This window comes from Bradysia coprophila, assembly GCF_014529535.1.
Source record: "Bradysia coprophila strain Holo2 chromosome IV unlocalized genomic scaffold, BU_Bcop_v1 contig_84, whole genome shotgun sequence".
NCBI lineage: Eukaryota > Metazoa > Arthropoda > Insecta > Diptera > Sciaridae > Bradysia > Bradysia coprophila.
Genome location: NW_023503376.1, coordinates 6748868 through 6766960, shown reverse-complemented (window position 1 = coordinate 6766960; position 18093 = coordinate 6748868). Strand labels below are relative to the sequence as shown.

Genomic DNA, 18093 nt, shown 5'->3' with positions numbered 1-18093 from the left:
TGAAAAAATAAAACCTTTAAGTACGCAAAAATGTGTTATTTTTAAAGGAAAAATTGATTTGTGGAGAAACATGTGCAGATTACATAAATTTACAGAATATGCAAAGATTTCTCCAAGTGGGATAAGTTATGACCCACAAACCAATTTTTCCTTTAAAAGTGCTTTGGGTCCATTGCACTTTTTTTTTAATTTGACTTTATTGTCGTCCCTTTTTCACTTAACAGATTGTTTACATTTGAACCTGAACGGAAGTTACTCGAAGCTCGAAGAATATTTACGCAGATCAGGTCAGGTTGCAGGTTGACCTGAATAAACTGAACATTTTGGTTGGAAATTTTCAAATTATTCAGGTCAGCCTGCAACCTGACACTGATCTATTTCAGATTGACACAAAGCCTCACAAATTGCAGGCAGCGTAAAGTTTAGGTTTTCATAAAAAATAGTTGAGACAAAAGATTTTTGAACAAAATATTTAGTTCCCAGAAAAGTGGTTAATGGTTAGTTGGTCTGTATCGGGTCATATAAAATATGTTAAGCTTATTAGTTTGGCACAAATATTTTTATATTTTCGTTTAATAAATTAAATCTGATTTCGGTGTTGCACGGTAAAATGTTTGGAAAGATTTGTACAGCAAAAATATCGTTTTTAAATCTGACTGATTTTGATATGTGGCTGAAATTGCATTTAGATTTTTAAGATAAATTAAGAAAAAATGGTAACTTCAACAACCAATCTGCAGCCAAAATTGTTTCTACCAGGCACATAATAATCGTAATTACATGATTTTAGTCATTTATTTTTTTCATTTTCTTTTACTTTATTAGATTCAATATAATTGACGCTTGCCTTTTATGTTTTCCTATTCATTTTTTTCATAAATTTTTTTATTGATTTTTTGTTTTCTTGTTGTTTAATTCAATGTTTTAGTTTTTAATAATTCTTTTACATTTGAATTTCTAATTGCTATACAAACTGACAGTAATATTATTATTCTAAAATTCTATTTTTATTCTTTTAATTGTAATTGTTTGCTCACTGCTTGATTTAGAAGTTATTTATTTTCTTTTTTATTAAATAATCCAGTCTGATTGGTTGGAAACAATTTTTCCAGTTTAATTCACCACGGAAAAAGCGTTTAGTATCCGAAAAAACAATTGATCGTATGTACGTACAGTTCAAGAAATTGTAATTTTTTAAACTGTATCCACACACACTCAAAATAAATGTAAAATTTTTATGATATGCAAGTTTTTAACTGTCGAACAATTTTAAGCAGCAGAAGCTGAGAGCTGAATATTTCGTTTATTTAATTGATTGAACAACCTTTCAAACCGGACTAAATTTAATTTGCTCGGTTGGTTTTGTTTTCCTCGACTTTCATGCGAGTTCTTTCGACAAAACTTTTGTTACAATTTTCTTTTCATTTTTGTGTATTTGTTAATTCAAGGAAGTACTCATGTTATTTAAGGTGGTGTAACTTTACAAATATATAGTGGGCGTTTTCTTATGTGGTTTTTTCTTCTTCTTATTTTCTTGTTTCAATCGTTTGAAGTGTTTCGAATTGTCTTAGTTAGAAAAATATAATTCTGTTTTAGCATTTTGTTCATTTAAATTTTATTTCTCTTTCACTCTGTTCTATTAAGTTACGTTTGAATTTGGTTTTATTTTATTTTTCATTCTTGTTTTCTTTTAATTTTACCTTTTTACTTTTTTATCGCGAAATAAAACCGATTTATGAAATATTGTTGGTAAAGGTAAGTATTTTTCATATAACGTATAGGTACGATATTAGGTGGGGGATTTGAATGTAGAGCGATGAGGAGCTTTTTTTCTATTTCGTTAATTATTTTCACAATCTACATCAATGATGTGGCTGTCCAAAATAATTTGTCTTGTTTTATACAAATGATGTCTCGCAAGAATTTTAATTTTCATTTTTTATTTGCTCATTAGTCAGTGCATGGAATTGTTATTATTGTTTACTCATCGTTTAATATCCGATTGATATGCTCTCCTCGATTATTATTTGAATTACTTAAATTATTGATGATTTTTTGTGCATTAATTAAATCGTGATGGTTAAATAGTTTTCTCTATTTTATGTTCCGCTAAATTCATGTTAGAGTGTTTTGATGTTCAATATTACGTCGAAGCAAAACCGATTTTCTTTCTCTTCTTCATCCCGGTGATGGATGACAATAATTTCCATTCCAATATTAGGTTCCACATTCATAGAAATCAATTTTTAAGTGACGAATTCCTTCTCTTATTCAACAACAGGATTACAATGTACATAATTAACACTCATCTTTGATTGACAACATTGACGAAAATGAGCGAAGAGCCCCTGGATATAGAGTTCCATTATATAGAAAAACACTTAATGGGACCAAATGCTATTCTAAACAAAAGAAGTAACAGATTTATTGATTATTGAATGGCAATATATCCTTGTTGTTTGTAAAGAATTTATGTCTCGATTTAATACAGTAATCCAATTTAGTGGTGTGATGAATGAGTGTTTCTTGAATTTCGTCGAAATTCCGCAACACAAAAGGAAGTAATAAACCGAGAGCTTGTGTGCATATCGGTTCCTCATGAGAAGTCGTCGGTTTGACACTTACACCATATTTTTACGTAATGTAATAAACCATGGCCGTATGAGGGACCGATATGCACACAGGTTCTCGGTAAATACGGTAAAGGTAATGCATGCTTTCTGTTTTCAACGGCATGATCGCCACTTCGGTAATAGGACAAATAGGAAAAGTACCTTTAAATGCTTTTGAATTCTCTAGGGCCGAAAGTAGCTTATTACATCACTGGGTAAATAGGTTTGTAAAATCACGGCATGTAATATCCATTCGGAAAGACGAGATAAAAATCGAAATTCAACTTTGTATATCTTGTCATGTAAATACCTGTATTCCAGACAGAACTATGAATGGGTTTTATCAACTAGGGATACAACTGTTCCAGCCTACACACTTTATACCAAATTTTATAATCGTTGTCTAGTTTCTCAAACATAATTTGTGTTGTTTAGTAAGTAAAGATGAAAATGTAAAAATTTTAGTTTTTGGTTTGTCGGTCCGGTAACTGCAAATCAAAACCCACTACTTCCTCAATAATTTTTTTCCGGTAAATTCTTTTTTTGTTTTCTTTAGATCCGTATTTTCATTCTGACTATTCAGTGTGTAACAATAAATTAGCAACAATTTGTATTTTTGTGTATTGATTTTTGTTCAATTTGATTAATTTAATTAATTTAGTTTTACCATCTTGTCCATTTCTTTATTTATAACTAAAACTACACAGTTTACTCTTCTAATAATGCTTTTTAAACCATTGCACTATTGTCAAAAATTTTCCTTTTTTTAGTTTTTATCGAAAACTTTTTTTTTTGTTTTTTAAATTTAATTTCCTTTTTTAAAGCATTTTCCTTAATTCGTTTTCTACTAATAATTTTTAATTTTATTGAGTCTCTAAAAACTAAGAATCACATCTACTTAATACTTCATTTAAATTTAAACTTTTCATTCTTCTTCATTATTCATCTTTCAATTTTCTCTAAATCTTGCGCGAATTTCTCAATTGTTGCTAATTGAATGTAAAAAAAATCGATATTCAAATAGAATGATCTCTCCGTCCATCCGTTCCATTTTATTTATCGTCCCAAATTAGAAGGGTTTATTCATACGTTCTCTGCGAAGATCATGGGTGAAAAAGAACACAGAATCTTCGTCGTTATACGCTTTTGCATATACACAACGTAAAACGTATACACAATACATAGAGCAAAAGTATCTATGAAAAATATTTGTTTGTCGATTATTTTTTGTTTGTTTTTTTAGGATTATACACACGTAGAAACATCTATCTAAAATATTTTTAAATTTAATTTAATGATTTTTTTCTTGTTTGTTTGTTCTTCAAAGATTTTTCTTTTTTTTTGGTTTAAATTTATTTATTTTTTAAATTTAATTCACATTTGATCGGATATGCTGGATTAATTTAATTAAAAAATTTTCCCTTAAAAAGATGAATTTTGAAAAATTAGAATTTTTATTCAGACATTGAGGGTCGCTGGGGAGCGTGATTATGTTATTTTTGTATGTAAAAAGTTTTCTTTTGTTAGATTTTATCAGTTTCAAGACGAACCCTAGATGATTGCATCTATGCCAGTAACATCTTCTGAATTATCTATGCCAGTAATCCCAATCCCGAATTCAAATTTAATCTACTATAGACGAATGTCATCTGTTAACGACAGACACTACAAAAATAATCGATTAACTTAGACTAGTGCGCCTTTATATCGCAAAGTAATAGGTAAAAGAAATGAAGTAAAAGATTTTCTTTGATTGAAATACTTCGAACGGGTGAAGTAGCAGATTCGAGTTGCAATTTTCAGCGAAGTTTGATTAATATCAATTCACTTCATAAGTTCAGTCCAACCCTATACGATCAGACAGTTACGAGCAATGCAGCAAAAACAACAAAAATAAAGCGAAAACTCTCTCCCAGAGTATGTGAACTTTGAACAGATAGTTTTTGTGGTAATAATGAGTGAGTAAGCGTTCACTTTCGGTTAATGTGGTCCTAATGTGGCACAAACTCTTAAAATTCCTAGAGTTTTCCAACTTTTTTTTAGAATTTTATGCCCACGAGCCCCTCATAAAGAAATCTAAAGTCGGCGCATCTGCATGGTCGGTACTGGATTTTCACGTTCCACGTTTCACGTTTTCGGAAAAAGCTACCGGAACGACACATTTTTATCAATCATCCTCAAGAAACTTGAACTCATTGGCTTACTGGCAATGACTAGTTTTCGTCATATCTTGAACCAGATAATCATCTCAAGTGTTTTGTCTTTACGTATGTTTATTGTATTTGGTTTCTTGTCGCGATTAAAAAGCTACTGTCTATGTCAGTGTTTCAGTTTAAGAACTCGAAAGTGGCGAAAAGGAACAAAATTTTTCCTTGGGGTTTACCATCATCTCATCTCAATTGATTCCTCCGTGTTATATCTGAAATGAATTTCGTTTGCAATGCATTAAAAAACGCTTAAAATTAACAATACAAAGTAAAAGTGTCGGTAAAATGACCTTAAAAAGTTTGTTTTTTGTTTGTTTACCGTTCCATCCTTTTAACGTTATAAAATATTGCACACATTGTTTCACCTTTTTTTTATTATTTATATATTTACAAAGAGAACGAAAAAAATAATAATTTTTAAATTTAAAAAAACAATTTTACCTAAAATAACAATTCTGTTTCCGCAAATTCATTTTTCTTCAAATTTTGATATTTTTTTTTCGTTTAGATTTTTTTGTAATTTTTATTTTAAAAACATTGGACCACCATTGTTTGTAAAAAATGTAAATATTTTTCTCATGATTCTTTTTATCTTGGTTGCTTTCTCCGTTTTTTTTATTCTTTTTCAATAAATTTAAAAATATTTATTTCCTTTTGTTCATTTTATTTTTTTGTTTAAGATATGCTAAGAAGGTGCATCAAAATTTTTAACAGTTTTGTTCACAAAGAAAAAAAAAATTCCTTGTTCGTCTTCTCATTTATTTTCATCTGAGCGTGACAACATAAAAAATAACAAACTGAATTCCAGAGTATAAGTTTAAGTTTTGTTTTTAAATTTACAAATTAGAAAATCAACTAAAATTACCACAATAAGGAAGGTGTGTAAACGAAAAACAATAAATAATTTTTTTTTGCTTTGTTCTTTAAATTCTTTAAATTTTTAATTTTAATGATATGAACCACAAGATATTGCTACGATGATTTTCATTTTATATATTTTGTTTTTGTTTAAATAAATTATGATTAGAAGTCATAAAAAATGTCTTTTATGCACGAAAAAAACATCTTCCAATTTAATATTAAAATTGAATTAAAAACAAATAAAAATCTTTTAATCCTTTCCTCCGCTTCTTTTTTGGTCAGATGGTGTTTTCAATGTTTTTTTATGTCCTATTTTCTCTTCATTGTTTTTCCTTTAATTATCTGGGTTGTAATATAATTTCTCTAAAATCTAATTGATTAAATCAAATCAATAAACTAAAATTATTTTCTTCTTTTGTTGCAAAAAAAATTGGTTGCTTGTGTGCGATGATTTTTGTTTTATTCTTCTTCTCCTTCTTTGTTTTAGTGTTCTTCCCCTTCATTCATATTTTCATTATTTTCGTGTGAATTCCATGCACTGTTCATGTTTTTTGTCGATGAAAAGCACAATTTCATAATGAATGGAAATTTGGTACCTGGAACAGTTTTTGTTATGTAATTCATTCCAATTAATTACGATTGTTAAACAACAATTGGGAAGGTTTATGGAGGACATAGACTGAGTTCGGGGTCCAATTCAGCGTGATAGAGAAACTGTCTGGTAAATTAGGCTTACAAGGAACATATGTTTTCTCGAAATATGAAGCTTAAAGCTCGCTCAAGAACATTATGTTAAACAGTATTTAAAATCTGACATAAGACACAATTGAAGATTTTCACGATTGTTTTTAACAAATATTACAAATAGATGAACCTGGCAAAAACCCGGCCCGACCGATTTAATTTTACCAGGCCTTTGGTTTATCGGCTCTCAAAAATTTAATTCGAGTCGGGTTGGTGTCGCGTTTCAGTTTCCTCTGGCTTTGGGTATCGAGTTTCGAAAATTTAAGTCGAGATTGGTTCGAGTGAATGGTTTAAGTTTAAACGATCTAGACCCAAGCTTTGCTAATTTTTCGCCTTTTGTCGACAGTGCTCAAAGTACTAAAGGATCAATCAGTTCTAATACTTTATTTGTGGAACGAATTAGCTTCGTGTAAAAGTGAAATACGTTTTACGTGTTACGGCAATGTAAATGGCGCTTCGCTCATATGAAATATGTTTTTACATTGTCTAATCACGTAAAGCACAGTACGTCCATCGTTATAAATTCGACAAGGAATATTGACGTGACAAACGTATCGCAATGGTGTACTTATGAGATAACGCATGTGGAATGAATGGAAGTAATTGGATTGACATTAATTTAATCTCTTCATATACATTTGGACGTAAACACTTCAGAAGAGCACATTACTTCGGTCGAATAATATATTTATGACAGTATGTCCTATTGCACGAACAGAGCGATTGTTTGGTATCATTTGATGTAGCAAGGTTTCAGAGAAGTAAACATTTCGTTGGCTGAACAACAGTGAAGGAATTCTGAAGGTTTTTCTTTTTTGACAAGTCGAAGAGTGTCATGAATGAGTTTATAGACTGGAAATACCACAGCGACTTCAAAAGAATGGGTCACAACGAAAGTTGAAGATTATTGACACTCACCTTTGCTTTCTATTGGTATATGGTTGCATTTCATTATAGCCAACACAGCGTCGGCTACATTCGGGAATTCAATCAATCCGGACGACGATCGTTCCGTTTTTAGCGGAAACATTCGAACGGCTGTTGGAGGAACCTCTTTCGAATTGAACACATCCAGTAGATGGGTTTCTTCAAGTCCGGGTGGAGTATTAAAGAAATGTAAAATCTGAAATGTGGAGACGGCATCGTCTTAGTCGCATTTCTTGTTAATTTCGAATTTCATATGAAATTACCTTGCTCGGTGGTTGGATACGATTTTTGCTGGCCTGCGCTGGTGATAGGAATCGATTGTTTTTGGAACCAGTATACTCTTTGAAGCTCGGCGTGTGATCGGGAAGCGTAAATGGATTCGTCACTTCTGATAGGAAATTCTGTTTAGAGAACCTGTAAGAATTTTCGGCTGTTATTGAGGTGCCCGGTCAATTGGCTGTATTTAGTGTTTCATCATACGCAATTTGTATTTTTCCATTGCTACCAACGGGAATGTTATTTAAATGTTGGACACATCGTTCCACAGCTACAGAATCACCCATTTGCACCATTGCTGTTCCTTCTTTGGTTTTAAGGAACTTTATCTGAAAAGGTGAAAAGGTAAATGAGTTCCGGGTATTTGCAGCGTTCTCAATTAAAATGATTCACGAGAATGTCTCCCTAAAATACAACATCTTACTACGCTTGATCTGACAATGTAATTGTGGCTACAGCACACAACGCTGAACATTTGAAATTAGTAACAAGTGTACATGAGTGCCTTATGAAGCGCATCTGTACAGCAGGGACTGTTTTTGGGAAAACGTTTTCCAAAATTCTTTCATATTTTCCCACTTTTTTCCAAATTTTTCCAAACTTTAAATTTGAGGAAATAACGGAAAAAATCAGAAAATTTAGGAAAACTTGAGAAAATGTAGGAAAAACGTTTCCCAAAAATATTCTCTGGTGTACAGCGTACGTAATGTTCGTATTCGAATGCAAAATTTCGTTCACGGCAAAACAGAGAGGATAAAACCAAATATACAAATCAATTCGGTTCACTGATCAAAAGACATTAGAGCAGAAACCTGAAAGGTTGTGTAAATTCAACCAAAATGGTGGAATATCGACTAATTATCATTCCAGGCGGAATCCCGTTGCATAGTTGATTTGACATTCAAACACAACTTGGCCTAGATTCAGATTCAGTGTGAACCGATATGATGATGCAATCTAATTGAATAAACTTTAATTTCGTCTTCAAAATGCATGCAAATCCGGTGTAGCATGACCGGTCTTTCGGTTAGCCCATAAAAATGGAATTAGCAACGCGATAAAATCAAATTTGCCACACATACCCTCGCTACATTTCCATATAGACAAACCAAATTAAACAATTTGTCTGTGTTCGATGTATCGTTATCTAATCCATAAACCATCATCACACCACCCTGTTGCTGCGTTTGTGGCACAAAGTTTGTCGGACCATTTCGGCCGGGCGTTATCGGCGGATCTTTCATTAAGCCGGGCCCGGGCGTCGTTTTCCATCCGTCAGCCGGTTGATGGTATTCGGGCGGACCGTATGGCGGGAAATTAGTTCCTGGTCCTAGCAATGCTGGTTCTTGAAAATGGATTTGTTTAAATGGATACTCATTTTTAGAGAAATCTAGAAGGGAATGGAAATGAAGGTGTTTGTATAAATAAACAAAAAAACAAAATCAAGGGTAAAATTAAACAAAAATAATTAAATTAAAATTAATTGAGCGGTGAAGCGGTTGGGATGGATTGCAATTATGAATGTTAAACGGTTAGAGGAACAACAATGCAAATTGGTTAGATGAAAATAATTCTAATTTCAATTCTGCCATAAAATTCGACAAGACTTTAAGTTCGTGACGTTAAGACCAACGATTCATACAGTGCAATTGCTCCAGGCCAATTTGCTCTGCACAAATCAATTATGAAAAAGTTTACTTAATAGAAGTAACACCATTCCGAACCTGAACCTCATCAGCTAAAGTGCATAAACATTAAAAATGCAACGCTTTTTCAAATTATATTAAATCGTTAGTCCACAACTTTCAATCAAAAGTTTACGAAACGTTTTGTGTTACACAAACGATGCAATTCATTTATCGCATTAAACTTTCAAAAAGTTTTTAATTAATAAAAATTGACACAGTGACTCCTATCCATTATTTCATTCAATCATTTTACTTTCTCAATGGTTGCCGGATAGACCGATAAAAACAGCAAACTCAGTCGATCAAAAACCTAATGAAACCTCAACAGAATCAATTGATTCCGAGCGGAGACATAGAGTTTTCGACAGATCTCAATTGATTCAGCAGGTCTCCAATAAGCTTAATTTTAAAAATGCATAAAATGCATCCTGGTACAACGAAAACCAATATTTATGCTCATGTTAGAATAGGTTCCAATTCAAATTCAGATATATTTTCAACTGTAATGCATACATGTACCGATGTACCGATGTACGCCCAACCATCAAAAATGTCTATTTCACAGCTACCATTCACAGTGTTTCATGTAACATCCGCACAGTTCGTTTTTTTTTTATCGTTTCATCTTGTTGCGACTAACACGGAAAAACATTGTTCGTTACATTTATAGCACATATCGTTCACGTCGATACAATTTGATTGCGAAAAAAAAGGATATTGGATACGAAATATAATCCCAGTCTTTAGCCCGAAATCGATTCCATCTAAGTTTTTACATTAAAATTGCACTTTATACTCAATATTATTCGCCTGACGTTATACCATCAATCTATTGGATAATTCTGTTTGGCTTTTTTTATATTTATTTATCCGGGTTGGAGTATTTCGTTACTCATAAATTCGGTCTTATGTACTAATAAAGTGTTCGCCCGACCAACAAAATATTGTAGAAATAGTGCAGCAACAACGAAAACCGGTTCACGATTTTCGAAAAGAATTGTCGGAAATGAAAAAAACGAGAGAAAAATAAGTTAAGAATGGTTATGGAGGACTAACCATCTAAATCCTATCCATTCCATCTAAAAGTAACAATAATAGAACCTCATGGGTCAGAGATATTTTCGGTAAATTAACTCGTAAATTAAAGTTAAAACGTTAAAGGTCTCTTTCGTTTCGAATTGGTTCATATCGCCACTGTCAACGTTTTCGGAAACTCTGAAACATTTTCATTTTTCTGGCCAATATCTCAAACCCTCAATCGCGATTTGCACGTAATGTAGATGACACTACTGTCCATGTAGTACAATGCACCCTTGGCTCCAAATCACCAATAAAATCACCAATTTGTTAGACTAAGAGTCATCGTTCGTAAAGAGTATTAATGCAGTCAAAAGAAAACAGATGGAGTTACATACATTCGGACTAAATGAACGCCATCTGTTAACACATCTCTGCACCAGTGTAATTTCCAATAAAATGAGTATTGGCAATCAAATTCCAATTTTCGATTATTGTGAGTGACGCTTTGGTTGAACGGGAAACCCCTTCAATAGCGAATAACGAGAAAATGTGAAAAACGTTGCAATCTTATGTGCTTTCATAGAAAAGTAAATCATACATCAGATTGTATTGAAAAATATCGAAACAAATGAAATTTAGTTTTTATGACGGTGTTAACCCTTCCCACTGGCGATAGTGCACACGTCCATTTCACATATAATTCCGGAATTTAAGTACTTCTGTTGTTAAACCATTTTATGTGTTCATAAAATTAATAGTTTTTTGGTTTCATTTTATCATAATAACACAGATGTCGACTACCACCCCCGGTGGTATTGTTGACGGTAATGTAGTTTGAGCTTTTACAAAGTCGTTTGTATGGTAAAATTCTGAAAATTAGTGGAGGTAGAGAGGCTTCATTTTTTCAATTTTCACATTTTCATTAAAAAAAACTTTTTCTTGCTTTTACGAGGCTCCTGTTGCATGTTGGAAAATTGAACCGATTATCAAGAAGGAAGTAAATTGAACTAAATGAACAAACTGTAGTAACCATTGTTATAGTAACGCAAATTGTAAGTACAATACGGTACGCTAGCTACTGAGCCAATGAATTCAAAGCCGCTTCTTTAGTCGAAGAAAGGAAAACCGTTTTTCTTGGGTAGTTGATATAGTTGTGTTATGTCGTAGTGTATTTATCGCAAAATAAAACAAAAGCTTATCAAACCATCCACCCAGCTTTACCAGAGCGTTATTTCGCTGCCATTAAAATAATATATATTGTTTAAGAAGATGCTCTTTCGCTCAAATACTCCGAAACAAAAAAAGCACTTGAATTTATACTTCAGCAAAGAATTTGCACAGCTTAGGAGCTTTATTGTCTTGCATATTTAGTACACTGTTTATTATTATATACAATCTCTGCGAAGCGCACAGCGTACAAAAACAAAAAAACAAAAACGAAAACCGGGAACTTTTGCTTCCATAAAATATGCATGCACATTTTGCATTTAAACTTATTGCAGCAAGTAGTTTTGCAACAGAATGGTTCATCCGCCCCCGCCCACGCGAGACCTTGTAATAAGTTCAATAAAAAATTCTTATCATGTCTCACCACATGTTCTACTTAAAGTAAAGAAAACGACGATGCATACGAAAGAAGAACTTTGAATATGGCGATACCTAATGGAAGAGAAATACTGCTAAATGCTGTGCTTTGCATATTTTACGACAGTTGGATTTAAATGATTTTCTTTCGGTGAAAAGAGTGTAGCTAATAAATTAAGTGGTAAATTGAGAACAGACTTTTTGGCATTTTGCTTATATCAGGTAAATGTGAACTTTCGGAGTCGAATCAGACTTTGTGGATTTTAACCTTTCAACGGATTCCACAAGTTCCACAATACTTGGTGTCATATTTAGTTTACATCCACTAAAATCTAGTACTTCAAGGTCAATACATATTTTTTGTGAATATTTTCTGAGGATTGAGCATACAGAATAAGGAACCGAATCCGAAAAAAAACGTTCCTAAGTTACATGTTACAGGTCGCTATTTCACTTATCGTCGCCCACACGACAAAACAATTCACGAGCAAATCGTCACATATCAACGTCATGCCTCCTTGTTCTATTTTTAATCCTATTTCCTCCATTCGTGCGATAAATGTAATAAGTTTTAATTTATGTTCCACGAATGTAATCGTTCAGTTTCCGTAATTCTTAAATATTCCCTGAAGCGTCAATTTCTTCCCACATTAAATGATAATTTACCGAGACGCAGAGACGAAATGGCGTTGCAAACATCTTGTCGAAATGTCACATACATCTCAATGATAATATTTTATTTTTCTTCATTGAAGCACCATATCAGTTGAGATTGGGAAAACCACACAGCACACCCAAAACCGTATTACATATAAATATATTTGCTTATCATCCAGCCATTATATACAACCAGCATTCCCATCTAAACACTTTCATTTATCTTTTCACAAATCTCAAATATATATTAACCTCGTCTTAGTTTAGTTGAGTTCAGTGTTAAATCGTACGACTCCGAGTAAATTGAACAGGGAGTTGAAAAACACACGGGCACATGGCACAACGCAACAGTAAACAAAACAGGAAAAAAAAATTGATTATTTTTGGCTGTTGGTTTTTACGACTGTTCTGTGTTGTTAAATGTCAGCATGGATTATCTAAATTATATAATTTCGGATGGTTTTACTGATGTTCTCTCATAATAATTGTCTTGCATAATTTAGTGTGGGAAAAATGAGTTGGTGTTGGCTCGTGGACCAGATGGTCGTAGGTATAAAATTGATAAATGCGGCTGTCTTCCTTAATTTCTAGAGAGTATTATTTACCAGCAGTTAATTGATTTATGAGTGTATTTAGTGAATACAAATCGGAAAATAATAGAGTGGTAAGAGAGTGAAGTGCATTAGGTGGAGATAGTTTGATCTCTACTTATATTCTACACAGATTTTCAACCAAAATTTCGCCAAGCTATTTAACTTGATTATTTAACTGGAAGTTGGCATTGAAGGGTGATTCACTCTAATTTACACAATCAGAATTTTTTTCCCGTTTCCTTCCCAACTCTGAAAGACGAACGTTTCCAATTATCGTAAGTTACACCCGAAAATTTTAGCTTAGAAACTTTTATTCCCTTTGCTTACATACCACAGTTTCTCAATCCCCATAAAAGACATCGTACATGTTTCGCACATTCATACCTATACTAATGTCTCGTGCGCATAGGTGTGGATTGTATTTGTGGATTGAATAACGTTGAAAACAGAAAAAAAATGCTAAGCTAAGTTCATCGGGTGTATTCGCTTAAGAAAATAATTTATTAGAGATGCACCATTTGAAGAACTTATAATCACTACCATCGGACCTGTTTTATTAGACAGGTTCCTGGAAGCGTCAGGGAGGGTTTAATTGATTTGCTTGATGAACGTGAATGAAAATAAAGGGTCCCAAGACATGTCTTCCATAATCTGGAAACGGACCATCCCAAGCAGAGATGGGAAATTACCGGTAATGTATTTATTGTCGGTAATATTACGTAATATTACGGTAATATTACGTAACATTGGGTAATATTACCGAAATCTTAAATTAACAATATTACCGATGTTTCGGTAATATTACGTAATTTACCAATACAAAATTGTAACAATTCGATATTTTACTATCAGACTCATGCGAAAGTTGAATATTGTCCTTTGCGAAAATGATCCTTTATACGGTGGACTATTTTCTGTTCATTTTTCGTGAATTTTACGAGAAACTCAACTTTCGCATGTGTCACACGGTAAACCAGTACCTTCGCGACTGCTACATAATTGCTTGCTTATGAAACAACTTTGTGATACTCGGAAACTCACTCGTGTGTCTTTGAGCAACTTGTTTGATTGACTCTACATTTGTCAAAAAGACAGTAACTGGAGTTTGTTGCTGGAAAACACCTTTATCACATAAAAGAATTACTTTCTCAGCATGGAATGTAAACTACTATTACATGCGTCACTTTGAGCTTTCCTCAGTATAGTATAGTTTTACTGAACAAGACAATAGGTAAAAATGAATGAATTACATTAGCAGCATGGAGACTACTATTACATGCTTCACTTTGAGCTTTGTTGAGTAAAGTATAGTTTGACTGAACAAGAATGTGGAATCTTACTTCTTGCGTAGATGTTTCCAAATGTTTGTTTCGACTATTCAGATAACCAAACTCGTATTCGGCTAGTTGAAGAAGGGGTACACGAGTCGAAAGACTTGGAAGCACTTGTGTTTATTTATTTATTTATTTATTTGTTGGTTTTGAGACCGTTCTAACAGCCTTTTACAGCCAATTACAAGTTCAGTCTGGACCACCGGCTTTACGTGACTTCCGAACCACGCCTCGAAGTATGTAATTACTCTCTGAGGAAAGTTAGGTGCGAAATTGATATCTCGCCTTAATTAGGCTAGACATATGTACACAAATTCATCGTATTTGGGTTACGTCATACGATTCATTCAGTGTGTACATCGTTGCAGCCACCAAACACACCGCAACTACCCAAATTATGAAGCTTGAGTGAACTAAGGACGTTACCAATGCGATATAATCGCTAGAAAAATTCCATGCGGAATTTGTCTGTCACGGGAATCGAACCCGGATCATTTTGGTGGAACGTAGTACGTAACCACTGAGCCATCCCGTCCAACGTTACGTTATCACGCTAGATTGTATGTCGCTACCACAATATTCAACGATGGCAGTGCCGGAAACTCGGTCTTTTAGGATACGAAATTTGAAATGAAATTTCATTTGCTAACAAATTTCAGTTTTCGATCTAAGCCCGTGTTCTTATGAAGTGACATAAGACCGAGTTGCCGACGGCGTCATTCAATGACAACTCTGAGAGAAATCGTAAAAATCCACGCTCTTTTAATTATCAATTTCGGTTGAAGCTCATTCAAATGTGTATACTACTCGACTGTTTTTGAACTAGGCTGAACTAGGCCTAACTAAAACAAAATAGATTGTGGATCTGAGCACTATTTCACAGGACTCTCGATGATTGACGCTGTCGGCAAGTCGGTCACTTCTGTCACTTTATCGAACAATATTTTCATGGACAATGTGATCGAAAATTTAATTTCCTAACAAATGCTTTTTATTTTTAAATTTCGTATCTCAAAAGACCGACTTGAAGGCAGTGCCATCGCTGATTTTTGCGGTAGTGACGATAACAATTTCCACAATCTATTATACGATAAAATACGCTTGAATTTGCTAAAAACGAGTAATTTTTGTTGACAATGATTAAAATTTACAATATGTTAACTGATTTTTGGTAATATTACGTAACTTACGTAATATTACCGAGGCTTTAAATTACCAATATTACCGAGCTTCGGGTAATATTACGTAATATTACCGGGTAATATTACACGGTAATATTACGGGCCCATCTCTGATCCCAAGCTGACAAATCTAGTTCATTGGAACTCTCTCGTTTCCAATAAAGTTATGGTTAATAAATTATTTATACAAGGATGGAGTCGGTTTGTCGGTACACTTTCTAGTGCGGACCTGGTATTTAACAATCAAATATTCGTCCACTTCAATAAATCACAGACTTTGCAGAATGTATGGAACTTTCAACGAAATAATTCGTAAATGCAGGTCTTCTAGACTCACACACAGTCTGTACAAAATATGTAATTAACACCTCTAGCTTCATTAAATTATTTTTTCCGACAATAATTCATAAAAGAAAATGAATGGCCAGTGCGGAATACTATAAAAGCTTCATTGTCCCTTAATTTATTGTTCTTGAGTTTGATTTATGATTATTATTATTATCGGGAGCACATTATAACGTTTTATTTACATACAAAAAAAAAGAAGAAAAGAAAACTAAATTAGAAATAGATGAAAAGCCAAAGTAAAAATGTTGAATTTCATTCCCTTGCAGATTTCACTTTGTTCATTATATCCCCGGCCAGATCGAAGAAATAATTTTATGTTAATTCATGGTTCTTTTGCAGAAACAAAAATAAACATCAATTAATTAGATACAAAGGAAACGGGGAACAATGTTTTCTTTCATGAGAGTACAGAAAAATTTGTAATAAATCACCGGCACAAATCTAATTTAGAGCAGGTAAGGTACACATAGAAGAGGCCAATGTATTTTCGTATTTTAATTATTTTTGTTGTTTTCTTCGAATCCGTCATTATTTGCACTTACAGTACAATCTCAAATTGGGCAGTCGTATCAGGTTAATTAATAATCTAACTATTCGGTGGCTATGTCCATAATTATCTAATAATAATTTCGAGCTTGAACTAATGGACGCATTCTATATTAAATGAGTTAGAAACGAGCATTGTCGACGATAATGACAATTATTGCTTTGCCTCAATAAACCCAATTAATTATGTACTGATTGAGAAGGAGAGGAATACACGAATATTTGGAAGTGTATGAAAGCTCTGTAGCTCACATAGGAGAAATTGAATTCGCAGGAGTTTTGAGTATACTTGATTTGAAACGATAGTATTGATCAAAATGGGCAAAACGTACAGGGGACGGCAGTGAAATTTAGACATGAATTTTACTTTAAGAGGGTACAAGGGTTTAGCTGTGGACATAAACCAAATACTATGGCGCCACCTCTTTTAATTCAAATGAAATGCTCATTGTGTCTTCAATAACAAAAGAATCTGGAACATCGAAGACGGCCACCATAGAAATACTGTGAAAACAAGATGGCCGTCGTCGTAGAAGAATTTTTAATTTTACTGAATTTCGTCAAAACAAAAAGGATTTTTAAAAAAAGGAAAACATATTTTCGTGGTCAGCGACGTAAGGAACGGTTTTGATATAGCAACTTATATGATTATTCTCGATTTACTGCCGAAAAAATGTACCTAAAGTGGAAAATCTTTTTGCCTTGCAGACGTGTTTTAATTGTAAAAAATAGTTGTGAAAATCAAGTAATTTCATAAATGCGAAAACACATTTCTGTTAAGTAAGGTTCAAATGAACCGTTAATCCTCTTTTTGCTGTATTCCATCTCTTGAATCCTGAGAATTATGTTCCTAAACATGCCCTATTTTTCGCGCAATTTTGGTTCTTGTCCGAAGCTAAACCCTTGTACCCTCTTAACTGTTTTTCAGCCGGTCCACTCATACACGCGTGGTAGTGGTGAAATCGTATAAAGACGTATGATTGACATTTGTTTTCATGATACCAGCTAAAAAACAGCTGAAGAAAAATTCATGTCCAAATTTCACTGACGTCCCCTGTATTTGGTCCATGCAGATAATTCGCAGGTATTTTTGGTATTTTCTTGACCCAGGTACTCAGAACTCAAATAGTATGATACAGCTATAATCGAACAAACGATAGTGTGTCAAACACATGACAATACACAAGACCATTCCCCTCGCCGTTCTCTTAAAATCAAACAGACACACTTCACATTTTCACATAAAAATTCATTCCAAAATAATTTCAACCGAAAAATGTTTATGATGACATACTGTCTAAATACCATAACATTAAAAAACATTCCACTACTTCCGAAAAACGTTAAATAACCGCTTCAGTGTCGTGCTCTACTTGACAAATGAAATTATTTTTAGATTTATTTACTATTTTCCGAAATGTATTTTTTTCCCAATTTTTTTTTATGTATTCGGAGGTGGATTTAAATGATACGTGACTCTATAAAATGTGTAAAATGTATATACGCGAACGAGCTAAT

At 33.2% G+C, this 18093-nt stretch overlaps 1 protein-coding gene across 2 annotated transcripts in view; it reads right to left on the bottom strand.

Moving 5' to 3' along the window:
* Positions 1-6032: 6032 nt before the first annotated feature.
* The window catches only part of LOC119072845 (heterogeneous nuclear ribonucleoprotein L), a 217161-nt gene continuing 205100 nt past the window's right edge, over positions 6033-18093 (bottom strand). The window contains exons 7-11 of one of the 2 annotated variants that reach the window (XM_037178157.1): positions 8710-9017; positions 7832-7956; positions 7615-7765; positions 7343-7547; positions 6033-6276 (exon numbers count right to left, since the gene is read on the bottom strand). In XM_037178157.1, the coding sequence (XP_037034052.1) occupies positions 6164-6276; positions 7343-7547; positions 7615-7765; positions 7832-7956; positions 8710-9017 (902 nt within the window). In that variant the 3' untranslated portion in view covers positions 6033-6163. The remainder of the gene's footprint in view (positions 6277-7342; positions 7548-7614; positions 7766-7831; positions 7957-8709; positions 9018-18093) is intronic. The other variant, XM_037178158.1, reaches the window with a different exon arrangement.